Here is a 22,471-nt window from a genome sequence, read left to right as displayed (position 1 = left end):
TAGGGAAATAATACCTGTTTTCTATCTGACCACGAAGGAATAGGGCAAAAAAATACACAAATCTATGAAAACTAAACAACACACTACCAAGTTAAAATTGAGTGAAAAGAAAAATCAAGAAGGATTTTATTTTATTTCCTAGACTTAAATAAAAATATAAACAGAACATATCAAAGAAATCTGGGGCACATATAATCAGTCCTAAGATGAAAGTTTATAGCACTAAATGCCCACTTTAAAAAACTGAAGGAATTTTGTATTAATAATTTAATGATACACTTGAAAGTTTTAGAAAAACAAGAGTATACAACATCCAAAAAGAGGAAATGAGAAGAAACAAATTCAGGGTGGAAATTAGTGAAATAGAAACAAACAAACACAGTATAAACATTTAGTAAAGAAAGATGGTTCTTTGAAAAAATTATTAGACTGACAAAACTTTAGACAAATTAAGTATAACAAAGAGAGAGGGGATACAAACTGGTGAAATAGTCTTATGAAATAACAAGTACAAGAAAGTACCAGATATAACTCCAATGGGTGCAAAACTGGGGTGTCAGACCTACAGTACCAGACTGATGCTGAGGTATTCAGCCTCATAGACTGAGCATCTACTGGTTCATAGCTTCTCCAATGTGACTATAGGTATTGTTGGGCAATCCAGACCATATCATATAAGACAATCCAACAAATCCCCCAGTAATACATATTTATTCTGTTCACTTCTGATTCCCTAGAGAGCCCTAATACAACTCCTTTATCATGTGTCACCTGGTAACAAAAGCAAGCCCTGTCTGTATGTGCTGTCGTACTATTATGTAAGCTCTTACAGTCTGAAAATATTCTGTCTAAGCTAATCGCAATCTCTAAGACTTAAAACATACAAAAATAAAATTTGGGGAGTTTGGGCCAGTCTCACAAGCACAGATTATTACATAAACTTGTTTATAAAAGGGTCCTGGCTATCAACTAATACAGAGAACTAAGCTCCCATATTGAAATTTAATATTTTTATAAGCTCCACTGAGGAACTATGAGACACATAATGACTATAATTTACCAGGTTCCAAGTGTATTTGTTTCCAATAGCCTGTGGCAAACGTTGCCCCTTTAAGAATCTCTTTAGCCTGTGTTTTTTTCTAGGGCACAAGGTCATGCTGCCTGAGGAAAAAACAGAAACATCCCCAAGGACTAAACCTGTTATATCAATCGGGCTTATTCTCTTGCCTGCAGTCTTTTCCCTGGGTCTTAGGATTGTTTCCATTTTGTCCTTGTTCTTTCAAAATCCCAAAGTCAAAAGTTAACTTACAGTGTTTCTGTGATTTTGTACTTCTTTCTTAAGACCTTAGATTTTTTTTAAAGTTTACCATTTTTTAGTCTTCTCCTCACTCCCCCCACCACCAGCAGCCCTTTATTAGACTCTAAAGCAGTCTGGCTCTGGGCCCAGACATCTCCCATAAGGGTTTAGGAAGGTGCCATCAGTCTGTAAAGGCCCAGATCCTACCAGACTTCAAGCCCCAAGTTAACTCACCAAAAGCCTTGAGGAAGATAAAGAAAACAGGCAGGGAGGCAAAGCAAGGTGTTCAATGAAGGGAGTGATATTAAGGGAACTATTTAGTCCCCCAGTGTCTCCTTAGTCCCAAAAAAGACTACTTGGGGAGTAGAAACACTGAGAAATCCCTAGCCCCAGCAGTCAGCATTTTAGAAGGCAGCTTTGAGACGTTTGATGTCAGGGTTAATGTTGATGGTTTAGAAGATGCAGCTGTAACAATGGAAGGCCTCCCCTTCTGGCCCTATGAGAAACTTCAAAGTTCCAGGCTACATCTCAGTGACTCTACATGATGAGCTTGGGACCAGACATGAGAGAAAATGGGTCATCATAAGGGTAGAGCAGCTTGTCTTCCAGATAGGCAAAGACAGAATGCATTCTGTGCAGTGACATCACACTTTAAGATTGTGATTGAAGATTGTGTGTAATATTGAAGGTGGGCTGATACCCAAGCCCAGGGCGGACATACATAAGGCTGTTCAAGATCTCCTCATTCTGACAGTTCTTCTGATGTCCAAACCGCTTGCTAGGGAAGTTGAGATCCACCAGGCACCTGGGAAAGCTACATTACAACTCATTGAGCTGTTGAAGTCCCAGGTAGTTGTTCCTCAGAGTGATACCACACTCTCAATCAGCACTGCACTGCCTCAAAATGTGTCATAATCTATCTTCACCCCATTAACCCTGACGGCACGGAGATGGTAGAAAGATTTTCGATTTAAGCCTTGGTAAAGCGCCATCAAGACTTACTTCTTATTTCAGACTCTGTGAAACATGCTTAATTATTTTGCTTTTGTTGTATACCCTTTTAAAAATAATCTTTTATTTTAGGACAAAAGTACCACCTAAATATCTTTTTAATCTAAAAGCATTTTCTTTTTTATCTTTTTGTTACAGAAAATGTGTTCTTATATTCTTCTAAACATTGACTTCTTTTATTTGATTTCCTCTCTTAATATGAGGAGACACAACATATACAATTTTTAAATTAATTTATTTATTTACATCAAATGCTGCCCCCTCCCAGTCACCTCTCACAGAGACCATCAATCCCCCCCACCCCTTCTACTCTGAGAGGGTGGGCCCCCTGGCTATCTCCCAACCCTGGCACATCGACTCTTTGCCATGGTAGGCCCTTCCTCTCTCACCGAGGCTGGAATAAATACCACAGTCAGGCTACAGTTTTAGGGAGAGCCTCTGCTCCAGTCAACATAAAGAATTTTACCTACTTACTAAAATTGACTTTAATTCGAATTACATTTGTGACATAATACAACCCAAGGTTACTTGTCCATGCGCTTACAAATTATCTTGGTCTTGTTCTTGTTAGACTTAAGCACATCCTATTTCCACTTGCATTTTTAAATTTTATTTATTTATTTACTTTACATCCTGATCGAAGCTTCCCCTCCCTCCTATCCTCCTATCCCTCCCTCTCATCTCCCCTATCTCCATCCCCCTCCCTTTCTCCTCAGAGAAGGGGAGGCCTCCCATGGATATCAACCCACCTTGGCATATAAAGTTGCAGACTAAGTGCATCTTCTCCTATTGACCCTAGACAAGGCAGCCCAATTAAGACAAAGGAGTCCTAAGACAGCCAGCAGAGTCAAAGACAGCCTCTGCTCCACTTTGTTAGGGGTTCCACATGAAGACCAAGCTGTGTATCTGTTACATATGTATAAGGGGCCCAGGTCTGTTCCGTGCATGCTCTTTGGTTGGTGATTGAGTCTCTGTGAGCCCCTTTGGGCTCAGGGTTAGTTGATTCTGTGGAGTTTCTTGTAGTGTCCTTGACCCCTCTGGCTCCTTCAATCCTTCCTCCCCCTCTTCTACTAGATTCCCCAAGCTCTGCCTAATGTTTGGCTGTGGGTCTCTGCATCTGTTTTCATCAGCTGCTGAGTGAAGCCTCTCAGATGACAATTATGTTAGGCTCCTGTCTGCGAGTATAGGAGAATGTCATTAATAGTGTCAAGGGCAAGGGTAGATAGACTCTCTCAAGTTGGACCAGGCATTGGTTGGCTTTTCCCTCTAGTTCTGCTCCATCTTTACCCCTACACATCTTGTAGGCAGGACAAATTGTGAGCTGAAGGTTTTGTGGCTGGGTTGGTGTTCCTGTCCCTCAATTGGAAGCCTTGCCTGGTAACAGGGGTGGCTGCTTCAGGTTCCATATCTTCTATTGCTAGGAGTCTTAGCTAGGGTCATGGTAATAGGTTCCTGGGAATTTCCCTTGCCCTAGATTTCTAGTTTGTCCCAGAGATGCCCATTTGGATTTTTCAAAAGGCCCTTTCACGTATTCTTCTCACAGCCTCAGAAGTATCTGGGAGCTACTGAATGTTACATTTTAGCAAAAGCTGTCCAAGATGATGGTGCTTTCAATGACCTTGGAGAGTGAACTATCTCATAAGCAAGAAAAAAACAGGACAGACAGTGCACAAACAGCTACAAATCTTCATTTATTAACCCTATTATCATGGTTTGGGATACAAAAGGCATTTGTGTCACTGAAGAACTGAACAAAATAGCAAATGGCTATGTTTTCGGGAGGACCAAGAAAAGAGGAAAAGAATCCAGTGTTGCATGCTGGATAGGAGACTCAGTGTTGGGTCCAAGAATAGTATTAAGGCTTAATTTTATTGGTTAAATAAAATATAATTTTAAATATAATTTAAACTATCTGATGACATTGTTTATGTAATGTCAAGTTAACTTTTTCCATAAATTTCAAATAATTTGTTAATAATGATTACATCTTGGGGCTGGAGAGGTAGCTCCACAGTTAAGAGCACTTAAGGCTCTTCTAGAGAACCTGGGTTTAATTCTTAGACCCACATAGTGGTTTGAAACTGTCTGTAACTCCAGTTCCAGGGGTTTCAATACTCTTTTCTAGCCTCCACAGGTACTGCATGCACATAGTTCACATGCATAGTACATACATACATACATACATACATACACACAAAGAAAACATTCATACACATAAAATAAATTTGTTTTCCAAATGAAATAGTTATAACTTTAAAAGGAATTGGGACTAATCACATGTATACTCTTTTCTACTTAATAGACCAATTTGATTTAATCCCTTTTCAGTGATTTATAATATAAACTTTTCACACAACATTTATTTAAAGGTACCAGATAGGCTAAATCATAGTCATGGACTAACAGCTGGCCAGCAGACAAAATGGCACATGAACCAATACGTGAAAAGATTACCATGAACACATATAATACGATCAGAGTATGTTTGTATCTTTATATTTCTAAGCTGTAATAAAGGCCTAGTAAAAGGAAAAGGATCACAAACCTTGACCTGAAAAGGCAATATCATACACGAAGTCTTGTGCTAGCATCTGGCTTCAATCCATGTGACTCCTCTTATGAAAGTGGGCTGTAAAGTTTGATACACAAGCTGTGTCAAAGGAGTCAGCCAGTTTGAGTTAGTAGGAAATGTTGTCAGGGAAGACATTAACTTCTCATTGTGTTTTGAATGCTCAGTATAACGTTCCAAAGCAAGTATGGAAGAAAGCACATGAGTCTGATTCCTGAAATGAACTACTGAATGATGAACAAAGGTTAGCACACCCTGTGTTTTTAACACACATTGCCACTATAAGCCAGAGTATTTAAACTACCTTGGGATCCTGTTCTTCCAGTGACAGAATCTTTGAAAAATAGTTATATCTCATGTAATTTTTTAGTTTGTTTCTTCATATGCAGTATGAATAATGATGTAGAATACTATGTGATTTTTCTAAGAACAAACTCTGTACCAATATCACAGTGCTTGGCACTTGAGTGGGTATATAAGTATATGAAATGAATAAAAATATTATAATTAACTTTTTATGTAGATTTTATCTTTTTAGCAAGGTCTGACTTTCTCAAAAGGCTACCATAATATTAATATGACTTTTGTCCCTGTGTTTGGTTGATGTTGAATAAGATTAAGCTTCAGATTGAAATGCTTTTTATACTCACTACATATAAAAGATTTTTCCCTACTATGGACTTAATGATGTCAAACAAAGCTGAATCACTGTTGACACTATACTCATCATTTTACATACATAATGGGTCTTATCTCTATGAATCCTTTGATGATGGCTAAAATTCAGTCTCTAATTGAAAGCTTATTCATTACAGACACAGTGTTTTTCTCCATTATGAATTTGCAGATGATGAGCAAGGATTGATTTCTATTTGAAGATTTTGAGGCAGTCATTGCAAAAGATTATCCAATGATTAATATAATTTGCTCTAAATAAAATCATTATTATATTGATTACATTGAAAGGATCTGTTTTCTTCTATGAACTTTCTGGTGTTCTATTTAGATAAATGTCTCCAGAAGCCTTTTCCCGTATTCATTACTGTGCAGTTTATTTCCACTCTGAATTCCCTCATGCATAGTAAGTTCTGATCCTGGCATGAATGCTTTTACTCGAGCATTAAAAGGACAGGATATGTCTCTACAACAAAGTCTCACATGGTTAAAAAGTCCAAGTTTCAAGGGTTTGTGGCCCCATGAGGAAAGCAACAATACCAACCAACCAGAGCTCCCAGGGTCTAAACCACCAGCCTGGGAGCACATAGGGAGGGACCCATGATTTCAGCTGTATATGTAGGGGAGGATGGCCTTGTCACGCATAGGTGGGTGAGGAAGTCCTTGGTCCAGTGAAGGCTGGACGCCCCAGTGTGGGGGAAATCATGGGTGGGGGTGGGGACATATCCTCATAGAAGCAGGAGGAGGGGGATGGGATGGGGGTTCCTGGGTGGGGGGGATGGGGAAATGGGAAAATGGGATTACATCTGAAATGTAAATAAAATATCCAATAAAAAAGTTTTAAAAAATGAAAAAAAAAAAAGAAAAGGAAAAAAAAGTCCAAGTTTATTGTGAAGCCTTTCCCATGACACTCATTGTGTCTCTGAGCATCAGGAAGTTTTGTATTGTTGGAAATGCTTGGCCACTAACTACAATTTCTACTGCATTGGAAAATCCCCTCTGTGAAATTTCTTAGCCTGAAAGAAAATTTGAAGGTGTCCCACATTATTACAGTGACAATGAACCAATAAATCCTTAGGAGTGAAGTCTTTGGATATCAAGTATAACTGGTATGAGCCAGTTATAGTCACTATATTTGTAGGAGTTCTCTTAATTCTAAGTACTCTGAGGATTCATCTTTGACTGTTGACAAAAGCCTTTCATATATAAAGACTTCCTATCAGAAATTCTCCAGTGTTTTACAAACTCTAAAACGTTTGCAGAAGCTCTAGTTGCATAAATTATACTGTGTGTTCTTTCTCCTAGGGAATGCGTGCAGATAGCAAGCACTTAGTGGAGGCTTTTCTTAGTCATTGCACTCAACCTTCTTTCTTTCTTTCTTTCTTTTTTTACTTTTAAAAAATTATTATTATTATTATTATTATTATTATTATTTACTTCACTTATTGCATAGTTTTCAAAGGTAAATAATGGAAAAAGAATACATAATTTTAGACATTAAGTATACATTTCTGAATTGCTTCCCAGATAAATAGAATATTCAATTGCCTTTTGAATAGCCAAGGCTATCTCTAGCATTAAAAACAATGGAGAAACAATAGTAGAAAAGACTGCGATGGTTTACCTTTTTTTCAAAATAAAGAATTTATAAACAAGCCCAATTATAAATATTTTAGTCCCTAAATATACTTTTCCAAGTTGCTTAGAAAAGGAATTTGGCACCAAAAAAAATGCTATGTCAAAATAATTGTAATAAAATGTTATAATATAAAAAAACAAGTCTTGAATGATGCATATTACTTAAAATTGTGCATGTGTGTATGTGTGTGTAATGATTGAATTCGATGACTGAGGAGAAGTGGACACAAGCCCAGATCCTAACCCAAAAGCTATTGCCCACTGACAAACACTGATAAAGGAAAAATTCATTTTCTTCATCAAAGTCTCACTGGGTATAGTAACTACACTTAAGGGTAGGCTCAATGTTCATCAGTAGATAGACAACACAAAACTAACTCAATGGTATTTTTGAAAAATTTTCTGACTATGTTTATCTGGGTTTTTTTTTAAACCTTACAAGTCTTTTGCATATATATTATGATTTCATGTTTTTGTATTTTATGGGATTTTTGAGTGTACAAATGTGTGTGTATATATTTCTTATGCTATTTGCCTCTTTTTTTCCTGTTTGTTTCTTTTGTCCTATTCCAGTTTGTTTTTTTATTTTATCTTATTTTATTTTTTTTAGATGCCTGCTTGACTTCTAAAGAAGAAAGGGTGTGAATTTGGGTGGGTGGGCAGGTGGGGAAAGTCTGGTAGGAGTTGAGGAAGAGGAATCCAGAAGTTTCTTCTCCTTTTCTCTTCTGGTAACCTTTACTTATTAGTGGAATGTTCATTGATATTTATTTAAGTAATTGCCCAAGTGCAGTTGATATAATTATAGATTAGCACATTAATGTAAGTTGTAAACCAGGCTGTGGTGGCACACACCTTTAATAATCCCAGCACTCAGGAGGCAGAGACAGAGACAGGTAGAACTCAGTGAGTCTGAGGCCAGCCTAGTCTACAGAGTGAATTTACAGGCCAGCCAGGGCTACATAAAAGAGACTCTGTCTTAGAAAACCAAAATAAATAAATAAATAAATAATGTAAACATGGTATCATTTTGCCTGCTTTCTTATTCACATTGCCACAAAAATTATATGTGTATGTGTGTATATACACATACACACAATGAACTTGTGGAAACCAAAATTAATGGTAGAATAGTATTTATAATAACTAAAATGTAAAATAAATGTGTCAATTAACAATATGTACAGTCCTTTTGTAGTAATACCCCACAAAATCTTAATATAGAAACCAAAAGAGAACATAACAAATTAAGTAACATACTAGGTTATGAATTAGAAAAATTAAATAATTAAAATATTAATTTTCTCTAAGTTTATACACAATTTGAGTGAAATTCCTATCGAAAGTCAAGCAAAGTGGTTTCTATATATTAACAATGTCTTTCCAAAATATGTGAAAGCAATAAAAGAATAGGATGATTTGGGGAAAGAATAAACTTAAAAAAATGTTCTACTTAATATACAGTGATTAGTGCTATGGTATTGATAGTGACCAAGCATAGAACAATGGCATAGGGTGGACAGTGTAAACATAGTTTCACATAAATAAAGCCAATTGATTTTTGACAAAAGTGCAAGACCAGTACAATAGGTAGAAAGTATCTTTAAACAAACCCATGTTGTGGTGTTGTATATTTATAACTCTAACTTTCCTCCAATTGGAGGAGGAAAAAAAACAAACCTGAACCTAAACTTCATATCTCAAACAAAACTTTTTTTGGACATGTTTTCTTTTTTCTTTTTTATTGGATATTTTATTTATTTACATTTCAAACGTACAAACAAAACTTAAAACTAAAGACTATGAGTGGGGGGGGGGAGGTCAGTGGTTGCTTGCTTGGTGTCGTAGTCTGAATGTGAATTATCCCACATGGGCTTCTGTTAGAGCAGTTGGTCCCCAGTTGGAGGTGCTGCATGCAGGTAGAACCTTGCTACAGGAAGTATATTTGGAAGCTTGCAGCCTGGCCTTACTTCCTTTTTCCTGTCTGCTTCCTGTGTGCTTATGTAATATCAGCTGGCTTCCTGCTCCTACCACTATGCTTTCCTGCCTGTTGCCATGTCTTTCTCACCATGATAGATTGTATCATGTATCTCTCTGTAATGATAAGCCAAAATAAATCCTTTCTCTCATAAATTGCTTTTTGTCAGGATATCTTATCACAGCAACATAAAAGAAACAAGCAAATCTTCTAAAAATCCTCAAAATTAAATAGATGGCAGACATTTATAATTAAAACTAGAAGTATGGAAGATAAAAGGAAAGTCTTCATATACTTAAATATCTTTAAAGAGCCCTTAGAAATGACATAAAACACCCATCTTTGGCTTATTTTGTTCATTGGTTGGTTGGTTGGTTTAAGTCACAATTTCACTATGTAGCCCTAGCTAGCCTTGAATTTTCACTTCTCTAATCTCATCCTCCAGAATACTGGAATGTTCTACCATTCACAGAAAACTACAAACCTTTCAAAACCTAATCAAACAATTTGATTTCCACAAGATTCAAATTTTTTGGCAAAACACTCTATTAAGAAAATAAAAAGAAGAGGCAGGTGGATTTCTGAGTTCGAGGCCAGCCTGGTCTACAGAGTGAGTTCCAGGACAGCCAGGGCTACACAGAGAAACTCTGTCTCAAAAAACTAAAAAATAAATAGATAGATAGATAGATAGATAGATAGATAGATAGATAGATAGATAAAAATAAAAAGAAGGGGCTGGAGAGATGGCTCAGCGGTTAAGAGCACTGACTCCTCTTTTAGAGGTCCTGAGTTCAATTCCCAGCAACCACATGGTGGCTCACAACCATCTGGAACAGGATCCGATGCCCTCTTCTGGTGTGTCTGAAGGCAGCTGCAGTGTACTCATATAAATAAAAATAAATAAATCTTTTTTAAAAGAAAATAAAATAAAAAGAAGATGCACCTAACCCTCAAGAGACTGGAGGCCCAAGGGAGTGGAGAGGTCTGGAGGGGTTTGGGGGTAGGAGGATGGGGTGGGGACATCCTCCTAGAGATGGGGGTGGGGTTTGGGGAGGTATGGGATGGGAAATAGTCAGAGGGTGGGAGGGGAATAAAATCTGGATTATAAAAGTATTAAATAAAATTTAAAAGAAAAAGAGCCAGGCATAGTGGTGCATGAATTTAATCCTAGTCATTGGGAGGCAGAGGTAGGAGTATCTTTCTGGGTTCAGGGCTAGCCTGGTCTACAAAGACAGTCTAGGACAGCCAGAGTTCTGTTACACAGAAAAGCCATGTCTCAAACAAGAAAGAGGGAGAAGAAAAGATGGATGGAGGAAGGGGAAGCGGAGAGGAGAATATGAAGAGGGCCTCAAAGATGGTTCAGAGGATAAGAGCACTGGCTGCTCTTCCAGAAGTCCTGAGTTCAATTCCCAGCAACCACATGGTGGCTCACAACTATGTATAACTCCAGTTCCAGGGGATTTGACACGCTCACACAGACATACATGCAGGCAAAACACCAAATGTACATAACATAAATAAATGTTTAAAAGACTACAGAGAGAGAGAGAGAGAGAGAGAGAGAGAGAGAGAGAGAGAGAGAGAGAGCATAAAAAGAGGGAATGGGAGAGATTACTCAACAATTACAAGTGCTTGATGCTCTTCCAGAGGAATGAGGTTTAGTTCCCAGCACCCATATGAGCCATCTGTGACTACAGCTTCAAGGGATCCAACATCCTCTTCCAGCATTCACACACAGACACACACACCACAAATAAATAAATATAAAAATAAAAAATAAAATAAATGTATTAAGTGAGAATAAGATAAACCATAAACCGAAAAAAAATGCAAACCACATATCTGACAACAGTCTCATGAATAAACTAGAAAAAGTCAATATTGAACATTTAAATTAATTAACCTTTTTCTTGTTGTTAATCTGTATACATACATGTGTGTGGGTGTAAGTATGGCAAATGTGTGTGGTACATGTGTACACACCCATGCACTCACAGAAGCCCAAAGAGGATGGCAGGTACTTGTTTTATTCCCAGGCAAAGTCTTTCACTGCCAGACAGAAAGATCCAGCAATCCTCCTGTCTCCACCCCCACAACAGGTGTGCAAATCTCTATCAAGCTCTTTCCATGTGTGTTAGGAATTTTAACTCAGATCCTCCTGCTTGTGCACCATTGCTCTTAAGATCCAACATATTTAACAAAACAACCCAAATAGAAAATGGATAAAAAGTATACAGAGACATTTTACTAAAAAGGAGACCCGGGTGTGAAATTATCACACAGAAATATATTCAGTTAACCACCAAGTAAATGCACATTAAAACCATGGTGAGCTATTCCTACACACTATTGCTAAAAAGTCTGACTACAGATGTCATCAAAGATCTGTAGAAATTGAACCACTTATATGTGGTTAATGGAACGTAAAATGGCTCAGCCACGGTAGAAAATATCTGTAGCTTCTTGTAAAGCTAACACACATTTACTGTAAGTCCCAGAAATTACACTGTTGTTCATTTAACTGAAAGAAATGGAAATCTGTTTACACACACACACACACACACACACACAGACACACACACACACACACACACACACACACACACACACACACACACAAAATGTTTTTTTAAAAAGAGGCTAGAGATGGCCAAGCGGTTTTAGCTGATATCAGTTCAGTTCCCAGCACCCACACCAGGTGGCACACAACCACCTCTATAACTCCAGTTCCAGGGAATACAACTCTTTTCTGGCATCCAAAAGCCAAAAGCCAGCACATATGTGGCGTACACACAGAGAGAGACAAACCCACACACACTTTGAGGGAAAGTTAGAAAGACAGGCCTGCTCAGGGACAAACATCTGGATAAGAAATACGAAAAATACGAGGACTCAGGGGTTTTAATTAAAACAATAACAACAGTAACAAAGCAGCCTATCTAGACTTATGTCCCATCCCTCAGACTCTCACCTCCCAGTTTCCCCCTCCCGATCCTAAGGAAAGAGCCTGCAAGTCTGTCTCCATAAAGCCTTTTCCTGCATTCCAGTCTTTTGTCTTTCCTGGTCAGTCAGTCAGTCCTTTGCCTTTCCCCTATAATGAACTCGGCTAACCAGGATCCCTGTTACAACACGAACAAACAGAAACAAAAAAAAGAACGGTAAACAATTTAAAAGAATGACGCAGAGAAAGATTTTTTGATAAGATAAAACAGGTAAAAATTCGTATGCTCCTGGTTTTTGTCACATGATAAAAAGAAGACTGTGACCAAGCAGGGATTTAAACGTCATGCTAACAATGCACCTCCGAGAGAACTGGAAGAAGACTGTGGAAGATTAGGCAAAAGAGTGTAATTTCAAATATTCTCCACCTGCACATTATCTTATTGACGTAAGAAACTGTGTGCTTGTGCTTAAAAATGCTATATGAAAATGTAGCATAAAAGTCTTAGCCACTGGCTCAAGGTGGTGAGGATTCAAAAATGATTACTTAACCTCTATAGTACTTAGAAAATATTTCAATCCTCAGTGACGCACATAAACTGTTTCCATAATGAATTGTGTCTCTGTAGATGACAAAAAAATAATAAGTGAATTTATCGGGCAAAACCAATTTCCTCTCAGGCTTCTTGTTTTAGCAATGGGGTAGATTGTGTGATTCATTCATTTATCAAACAATCTTTATTGAGAATATAAAATGTGCTAGGCATTGTTCTTCGTGCTGAAGGTACAACAATGAGGGAATCGGGCAACCCTCCATATCAATATCCCTAAAGAAGCTCCCAATCCCATGTGACGAAAGGAACAAAACTAAAGGAAACGGTGGGGAGGAGGATATATATATATATATATATATATATATATATATCAGAATAAATTTGGAAATAATGATTTTAAGAATATCAAGAGATATCCACCTGGAGAAGGGAGGTGGGCAGTACGATACGAGTCCATAAGGTATGGGCTGGATCATGACTGAAGATACAGACATGGAAGCAGATAAAATATAAAATGGCACCTCAGCCCTCCTTTCCTGAGTCTGATCACGTCCCACTGCAGACACTTTACAGAGGAAGTGCTGAGGAAAAACAGGCAGCTGACAGGGGAGGTTGCTATGCAACAGATGAGGGAAGTCATCCAGCCTGGCAGAATTGATGTTGGCCCCTGGGGACAAAATGCTGCAGTCCTTCCTAGCATTAGCTTTCTTTCATATGCAGGCTCCTCGCAGGAGCTGACGCCAGGATAAATGGGAAATGCGCTAAGATCTGCCTGGGATTTGGGAAACGTATGTGTTTGGTCTGAGTCACTTCGCCTCTGGATGCCATTTTTCTGCATCGGTTTCTCCGGCTATCTTGGAAGCACAGCTGGCTGTGTGTCCTTGGACACGACCCTCTTTCTGGGATTCCTATTTTGTGTAGTGAGTAAACCAGGCTCGGAGAAGTCCACTAAAGTGACTATATCTCAGGGGTTCACACAGCCAGGGACAGGTAGGCCAGATACTCATCCCGGAATTCTAAAGGCAAGCCTAGCTTCATTCCGCAATAACAGAGCAGACACACCTGACTGACTGCTCTGGCTGCTCCAGCACCAAGAAAGCCTGCGGTCTCACTCCTGGAGACTGCCTGCCAAGAGGAGCAGAGTGAACCTGAAGGGTTCCTACATATACCAGGCCTCCTAGAACACAAGCCTTATTCCCTTGGGACAAATATTGGGGAGAGGGAAGCTTGTTATTCCAATAGAGGATTAAGGAGTGCCTCCGTTCTCAGACCAGATTTTACAGTAAGGAAAATCCAGGCCCCACATGGATGTTCGTTTGTCCTTTAGATACAGTCTTAGAGTTGCACAGCTGGCCTGGAACTCGTGGCTTTTCCTCAGTGTCCAAAGTGCTGGGCTTACCAGTGTACACCAATTTTGTCTTTTCTGTTTGTTACTAGCTCAATGCCCCGGTTCATACAGCGGGTTTATGCTTGAGCTACCTGGTGTGTTAAATGACGATGTTGACCTCCAATCCATCTCCTACGGCTGCCTGTGAGAAAAACAAGCTCCAGGATAGATCCCACTGCCCTACGCCGTTCCCTCACCTCTCGGACCCACCCCTCACGAAACGTTTCTATGGCAAAAACCGCAAAAAGGGCGAGAGAAAAGCTAATTTTCTGGGTCTAGCGAGAGGAAACGTATAGATTCCCGAGGCCGACCCTTGCTCTGGTATCTCTGCAATGTTTTTTTTTTTTTTTTTCTGCCCCTTAAGGTTTCTGCATTGCAAAGTGGGTGAACTCAGCAGAGGCCTAGCGTGTTTCGAAATAAGAGACCCCCTGCAGAGGCCTACCTAAGAGGCTCTACGCAAGGGGGTGGGAGGTAGTTGCGGACCTGGCTAGAGAGAGTTCGGGAAAAAGGGCGGGACTGAGTGGAGACGCATTGCGGATAAAGGTAGGGGGCTGGTGTGTTGGGCAAGGGGGTGGGACCAAAAAGCTCTGCGCATCTGTTGAAGGAGTGGATGCGTAAGAAGAAGGGGAGGAGGAACCTTTGTACACTGTCAACCTGGTTGGCGGTGGGATAGTGTGTTGGCAAAGAGGCGGGATCTCCTTCAAGTGCACATGCGCGACAAGGTCTCCGGGATGAAGCTTTTGTTGGGAAAGCAAGCGGGACTCTTATTTGGACAGTGATCTGTTGCGCATGCGCGGGGCTTCCTGAGGCGGTGGGTGGTATATTAGGCGAAGAGGCGGGGTCGCCCGAGCTGCCGCGCTGGCATTTTCTCCTGGACAAGGAGAGAGTGCGGGTGCTGAGAGCCTAGCAGCGCAATCCCGATCCTCTGAGTCGTCAAGAAGGAAGCAGCGAGAGGACTGGGCTTGGGGCCTGAGGCAAGGTGAGATTCGCCCCCAGACTGGGCGTCTGCCCCCTGGTGTGGCGCCTTTTCTCCCGTTCTTTTATCCCAATCCCTTTACCCTGAATTCAGAAGCCCCCTCCTCTGCCTGTTCCCGGATTTATACCCCGCTCCCGACCCTTTCTAATATGAACCCCGGTTCATTCCCTGAATCTTTATTCAATTCCTTCATTGAATCCTATTTCCCGACCTTGGTCCGTTATACGATTCCTCTAGATTCAAAACCTTAATTCAACTTTCCAGACGCGAAGCTCTCCCCGCTAACCGCCCCCACCCCCCCACCCCGTAAACTAAGGCATTCGGAGCTCTTATCTGATTCCAAAACGCGGATTTGAAGCTTTTTCCTGTCAGCTTCTGAAATTTTAGATTGTCTATCGGGACGACCATTTACTTTTCCCGCTCCGTTTAGGCCTGTTTCTCCCGTACCCAGCACCTCACCCGCCCCCAGAGTCAAACCACACACGCACACACAATTAGGTCCTACGTATTTTCCTTCTGTAGTATAACGCCTGATTCCTCTCCCACACCCCCCTTAGGCTCTGCTCTTGCCGGAGAGACAAGAGCTATGGCTCAGAAACCGGACGGTGGTGCAGGCCTCCGCGGCTTCCAGGTGAGAACCCCCGCTCCCAATTCCTCCATTTTCCCTGCTGACAGATTACGCCCACCCCCGGCCCCTTAGGTGGCGCAAATGGCAGGATCTGATTTTGCCCTTCTTCCGGCCTAGACTCCGCGGGCTCTCAAATTTCTAGCGTTTATCGAATGGGGGGAGGGGCGGCCCTTTTCAGCCATCGGTCCCTGCTTAGAGAAAGGGGAGACCCTGTTAGTCAGGGCATTCTGCCCAGAGAATGCGGGTTGGGTAAGGAACCATTTTTTTTCCATAACCCTGACGCGTGTAGAGCAGTCTGTCGCCCCATCCCCCAACCTCTCGCCTCCACCCTCCCTCTTTCCACGCCGCGAGACTCCCCCTCCACCCTCCCCGTTTATCCTCCTCAATTCCTCCCCCCTCGGGTCTTGAGCTTCCCACCGCAAGCCTAACCAACCCCGTCTCTAAAACCATTTGGGGTTCAGTGCTTGCACCACATTCCGCACCAGTCCCCACTGCCTCTGTCCCTCACCTTGCCCTGCCCCCTCTACCCTTAATTAAATTTTGTTCCCGCCCCGCCTCCCTTTGACCCGCCTCTGCCCCCACATCTGAGAACTGAGACGCCTGTCTACAGCTCCCCTGCTGCGTTGGGCCGTGCCCCTCCTTCTGATCTGGCTCGTAAGGCCCAGAGATTGAGAATTTCCCCCCTCCTGTATTTTGCAGGCTGAGGCCTCTGTAGAAGACAGCGCCTTGCTTGTGCAGACCTTGATGGAAGCCATCCAGATCTCCGATGCTCCGCCCACCAACCAGGCCACAGCAGCTGCCAGTGGGCCAAATGCTAGTCCCCAGAGTTCACAGCCCCCAACTACCAATGGGAAGGCTGATACTGAGGTTTCAGCAGCTGCTGCCAGGCCTAAGACAGGCTTTAAGGCCCACAATACCACCACAAAGGGGCCAAATGATTACTCTCAGGCACGTAATGCCAAGGAGATGTCCAAGAATCAGCCTAAGATGGCCTTTAAGTCACAGAATGCCGCCTCTAAAGGTCCACATGCTGCCTCTGATTTTTCCCAGGCAGCAGCCACAGGCAAATCAGCTAAAAAGTCGGAAATGGCCTTTAAGGGTCAGAATACCACTACTAAGGCTGGCTCCAGTGCCACCTACAATTTCTCTCAGTCTCCCAGTGCCAATGAGATGACCAACAACAACCAGCCTAAGACAGCTAAGGCTTGGAATGACACCACTAAAGTCCCTGGAGCTGATGGCCAGACCCAGAATGTAAATCAGACCAAAATGGCTGACGTAGGGACCAGCGCAGGTATCTCTGAAGCTGACGGTGCAGCAGCCCAGACATCAGCCGATGGCTCCCAGGCTCAGAATGTGGAGTCTCGGACTATAATTCGGGGCAAGAGGACCCGCAAGGTGAGATCCCTGCTAGCTTTCCTTTGCTTTGGGGTCTCTCCTTTCTTTGAATTTCCTTTGCTCCAAACAAAGTAAAGGGCATGTATATATCTGTATTTTGGCAAAGTTGTAGGGAGTGCTGAGGTAGATATTTATTCCTGACCCCTGGTTGTCCACAGATTATGGTGAGTTGATACAAGGACACAGGCAATATGTGTAGGCCATCTTACATTTTGACAGTAAACACCATGTCTTAAGCTAGGCAAGGTCACACAGCATTATCATTAGATCTTGAAGATCTACCTCACCATCGAGGAAGAACACAGTCGGGGAGAAATCAGTTCAGGGTGTAAGCAAGCAGTGCCAGTAGACACACAAGAAAAGGAGAAACCCCCAGCCCCACTTTCTGTTCTTTTCTTTGTCTGGTTTGGAGACAAAAGCCTGCCTGAAAGACAAAGAGAAACAAAGTGACTAATGGCTAGTGAGGTATAGGTGAGGATTCCTAGGTACTTCCTAGGATAGCAACTGGGAGTTCACAGGATTAATAGTGACCCTGAAATTTTCTCCTCTCTAATGATGCAGGTTAATAACTTAAATGTGGAAGAAAACAGCAGTGGGGATCAAAGGCGCACCTCACTTGCTTCCGGGAACTGGAGGTCTGCTCCAGTTCCAGTGACCACTCAGAACCCACCTGCTGCACCACCCCCTAACGTGCTGTGGCAGACACCACTGGCTTGGCAGAACCCCTCAGGCTGGCAGAACCAGACAACCAGACAGACCCCACCAGCACGACAGAGTCCCCCAGCTAGGCAGACCCCCTCAGCTTGGCAGAACCCAGTTGCATGGCAGAATCCAGTGATCTGGCCTAACCCAGTGATCTGGCAGAATCCAGTTATATGGCCAAACCCCATTGTCTGGCCCGGCCCAATTGTCTGGCCAAACCCCATGGCTTGGCAGAGTACACCTGGATGGCAGAGCCCACCCAGTTGGCAAGCCCCACCTAGTTGGCAGAGCCCCCAAGATTGGCAAGGCCCTCCAGATTGGCAGTTACCCCCTGACTGGTCAATGCCTCCTGACTGGTCCTTTCCCTCTGACTGGCCTTTTCCACCTGACTGGATCCCCACTGACTGGCCAATTCCCCCTGACTGGCAGAACTTACGACCCTCACCTAATCTGAGATCGTCCCCCAACTCTCGTGCCTCACAGAACCAGGGTCCTCCACAGCCCCGAGATGTGGCCCTTCTTCAGGAAAGAGTAAGTGCTGTACCTCTCTACAGTTTACTGTCATCCTTCCATTTCTAATCAGGCAAGTTTTATGCAAACGTAATTTCAATTCTTTCTCCACAGGCAAATAAGTTGGTCAAGTACCTGATGCTTAAAGACTATACGAAGGTGCCCATCAAGCGCTCAGGTAGGTCCTCCTGTCCTTGATGTCCTGTAGGGACATCTTTTGCTTATTCTGTCCCCTCACTCCCATACTTGGTTCTACTTCTGAGGAACCTGACTGGGCTACCCTCACCAGGGCTGGCACTGCTACTAAGATGTTGCAGCTCAATCCAGTGCTTCCCTTCTCTCCCACAGAAATGCTGAGGGATATCATCCGCGAATACACTGACGTTTATCCAGAAATCATTGAACGCGCATGCTTTGTCCTGGAGAAGGTAAAGAGCCAGACTGAGAAACTAGAATGATAGCAATAAGTCTCTGTTTTGTGAGATAACTACTGGAAGTTTAGGAAAAGGTTTACAGGGCTGTGCCTGCCTGCCTATTGGCAGGTTATCCTAACTGCCGTCATTTCATAATCTGTTTTCTTCTGTAGAAATTTGGAATCCAGCTGAAGGAAATCGACAAAGAAGAGCATCTGTATATTCTCATCAGTACCCCTGAGTCCCTGGCTGGCATACTGGGAACGTAAGATGGGAGAGGAGGTGGAATATGGGTTTTCTCAGTGATGCTTTTTTTCCCTAAGAGTTTCAGTATTCAGTCACATGGGAGGTCATGGGCAGAGTGGGGGCATAATGATCTCTACTGAGGAATACTTAAGGGGTTTTTCATGCAAATTACTTCTAGGTATGTATATATCTATATTCTTTTTGTACTCCTCTAGGACCAAAGACACACCGAAGCTAGGCCTCCTCTTAGTGATTCTGGGCATTATCTTCATGAATGGCAACCGTGCCAGTGAGGGTGAGTGGCTGGACTTGGAGCAGGGACTGGGGGGGGGTAGGGGTGTTGGCTACAGCCTGATTTCCAAGCTCACTTAACGTGCCTTGTCTCCTCTCGCCTCCTATTACAGCTGTCCTCTGGGAAGCACTGCGCAAGATGGGACTCCGTCCTGGGTATGATGGGGCTTTTTCATCTGAAGTACCCTTTAGCGGGAGGAGATGGTACCAGGATTGCATTAACCTGGTGGCCTTCGGGGAGTCTAAATTATGACGTGGCTAGATAGGAGAACAATCTTTAAGCTCTCTCCTTCTTTTCTCCAGGCAAATTCTCTGATTGTCATTTTCTATTTTTACTATCAGGGTCAGACATCCCCTCCTTGGTGATCTGAGAAAACTTCTTACTTACGAGTTTGTAAAGCAGAAGTAAGTGGTCCTTGTAATTCTGACTCTGCTTGGTCTGCATCCAAAAAGATTCTCTAAACATGACTTAGAGCGCTCCTGTGTAGGCTCACAGAATTACTCAGAAGTGTTTACTGAAGATACTCTTTGAGCTAGAATATTTCTACAGCATAGTTATAAGTAAAGCCTGTCCACTATTTTCATAATACACATTCTCAGGAAAGGATGGTCCAAGATTATAAAAAACCTGAAGCAACAATTTTAGCATAATATGTACTTTTTTGCAGACTGCCCATAAACAGACTCTCTTTTTCTCTCAGATACCTGGACTACAGACGAGTGCCCAACAGCAACCCTCCTGAGTACGAGTTCCTCTGGGGCCTGCGCTCCTACCATGAGACTAGCAAGATGAAAGTGCTGAGATTCATTGCAGAGGTAATGGAGGAATCGATGATAGGTTAATTGGGTTCAATCCCCAGAACCTGTGTAAAAAGGCTGGGAGTGATGGTCCGTGTTTTCAGTCCAGTGCTGGGGAGGAGTGGCTCACAGGGGCTCACACAGACTCATGCTTGAGCCTGCCTGTTAAACACTATCTCAATAATGTGGATGGTACCTGAGGAACAACACACAAGGTTAGCTTCTATCCTTGAACATACCTACACATGTATGTGCACACACATAGGAACACACAAGGAAAAAATCAGCTCAGCGATTTACAGATGTACACTAGTCATTAACTTATCCATTCTGTTGCATAATAGGTACCCAGGGCTTAATCATTACATCTAGCTAAACTTCATACACTTTAATGAATATGTCCCTATTCCTCATCCCATTTAAACCCCTGGCAACCACCATTTGAATCTACTCCTATGAGTCTAGTTTTAGATTGTCCACTTATCAATAAAATACAGTGTCTCTTTGTATTTTCTTCCTTACTCTAATGTCCTTCAGCTTTCATCCATATGGTCACAAATAGTAGGATTTTCATTTTTAAAGGCTGAATAGTATTCCATTGTATATACTACACTATTTTTTTTTTTGCATTCCTCTTACTGATTGTGTATCTTGAATACTGTAAAAGGTTTGGTTTTGTTTTTTATTTCTCATTGTAGGTTCAGAAGAGAGACCCTCGTGACTGGACTGCACAGTTCATGGAAGCTGCAGATGAAGCCTTGGATGCTCTGGATGCTGCTGCAGCTGAGGCAGAGGCCCGGGCTGAAGCAAGAAACCGCATGGGAATTGGAGATGAGGCTGTGTCTGGGCCCTGGAGCTGGGATGACATCGAGTTTGAGCTGCTGACCTGGGATGAGGAAGGAGATTTTGGAGATCCTTGGTCCAGGATCCCCTTTACCTTCTGGGCCAGATACCACCAGAATGCCCGCTCCAGATTTCCCCAGGCCTTTACTGGCCCCATCATTGGCCCCAGCGGTACTGCCACCACCGCCAACTTCGCCGCCAACTTCGGTGCCATTGGCTTCTTCTGGGTTGAGTAAATTGTCAGGTAAGTAAATCACTTTGGATTAAGCAGGTAAAGTTCGGGGGGGGGGGGATATATGGTCAGTGGGGGAATTGTATTCACATTCCTAAGCTAGTAGTAACAAAACCCATGGTGGAGAAAAGGGAAGTACAGAGAAGTACTCTTCGGTGTTTATGCTCTTGATACAGCTAATTGAATTATTTTTTTCTTCTTGTATTCACAGATACTGCTCATCATTTGCAATAGTTTTCCCTGAGTGAGGCTGAAGCCTCAGATTCCTTCAAAACACAGCTATCTAGAGAGCCACATCCTGTTGACTGAGAGTGGCATGCAAGATAAATTTATTTGCTATTCTGTCTATTACTTTTTTTTCCTTGTGTGTTGTCAAGTTTTGGTATCAGAAATAAATGTTGAAATTGCAAAGTGAATTAACTGTGCTCTTCATCTTTTTGTTTGTATATGGAGAGAAAAAAGAGGGGGGAGGGAGAGAGATCAACATATTGATTGGCTCTAACCTGAAGGGCAGATCAGCTTTCAAAAGATGGAAATGTGGGTAGATCCAGCTAATGGTTTGAAAACCAAAGGAGGGGTGAATGAACACAATTGTTAATGAAATCTAAGGACTGGTGTAATAGTTTATTCATTAAATATCACACAAGGAATGAATGTGATGGGTATGCTGCATAAGAAAAGGAATGGTGAAGGCAGGTGGATGGTCAAAACAAATACACGTAAGAGGGACCTGGGTGGGAGAGGGGAAGGGGAAACATAATCAGATATTGGGGTGGGAGACAGGACTAAAGCCCTGAGGGCCAGCAGAAAGAATGAAAACAGACAACCTCAGGAGGTAGGAGGTACAGGGACCCTCTACATTGTACCAGAGACCTGGGAGGTGAGAGACTCTCAGGATTCAAAGGGCGGAACCTTACGTGAAACGTCCAACAGTGATGAGAGGGAACTTGTAGAGCCCACGTCCAGTAGAAAGACAGGGCCTCAATCAAAACTCTGACCCAGAATTGTACTTGTCTAAAAGAACTGCAGGGACAAAAATGGAGAGGAGACTGAGGGAAAAGGAGGTCCAGTGACCAAACCAAATTTGGATCCAGCTCAAGGAGAGGCTCCAAGGCCTGACACTATTACTGATGCTATGGTGTGCTTACAGACAGGAGCCTAGCATGGCTACCCTCTGAGAGGCCCAATAAGCTGCTGACTGAGACAGACACAGATACTTACACCCAAACAATGGACAGAATCTGGGGGCCCCTATATTTGAATTTAGGGAAAAGCTGCAGCAGTCTCAACTGACCTGAACCCCCGAGATCTCTCAGACACTGGGCCACCAACCAGTCAGCATACACCAGCTGATATGAGGTCCCTGACATATATAGCAGAGGACTACC

The 22,471-nt window shown here is 42.4% G+C and overlaps 1 protein-coding gene and 1 pseudogene across 1 annotated transcript; one reads left to right on the top strand and one right to left on the bottom strand.

Annotated features, from left to right (window-relative positions):
• Positions 1-1,701: 1,701 nt before the first annotated feature.
• LOC117694952 (glutathione peroxidase 2 pseudogene) lies at positions 1,702-2,289 on the bottom strand (annotated as a pseudogene).
• A 12,463-nt stretch (positions 2,290-14,752) lies between these two features.
• LOC117694421 (melanoma-associated antigen D1) lies at positions 14,753-21,499 on the top strand. The gene is made up of 13 exons (XM_034485323.1): positions 14,753-15,025; positions 15,580-15,653; positions 16,350-17,048; positions 17,610-18,281; positions 18,375-18,438; positions 18,609-18,688; positions 18,847-18,938; positions 19,135-19,214; positions 19,324-19,366; positions 19,553-19,615; positions 19,912-20,026; positions 20,707-21,095; positions 21,295-21,499. The coding sequence occupies exons 2-12, from the start codon at positions 15,609-15,611 to the stop codon at positions 21,085-21,087; spliced, it is 2,334 nt and encodes a 777-aa protein (XP_034341214.1). The 5' UTR covers positions 14,753-15,025; positions 15,580-15,608; the 3' UTR covers positions 21,088-21,095; positions 21,295-21,499.
• Positions 21,500-22,471: the final 972 nt, after the last annotated feature.

The sequence above is a fragment of the Arvicanthis niloticus genome, chromosome X (assembly GCF_011762505.2).
Source record: "Arvicanthis niloticus isolate mArvNil1 chromosome X, mArvNil1.pat.X, whole genome shotgun sequence".
NCBI lineage: Eukaryota > Metazoa > Chordata > Mammalia > Rodentia > Muridae > Arvicanthis > Arvicanthis niloticus.
The sequence above is the reverse complement of the archived record's forward strand: the minus strand, read 5'-3'. Positions and strand labels throughout refer to the sequence as shown.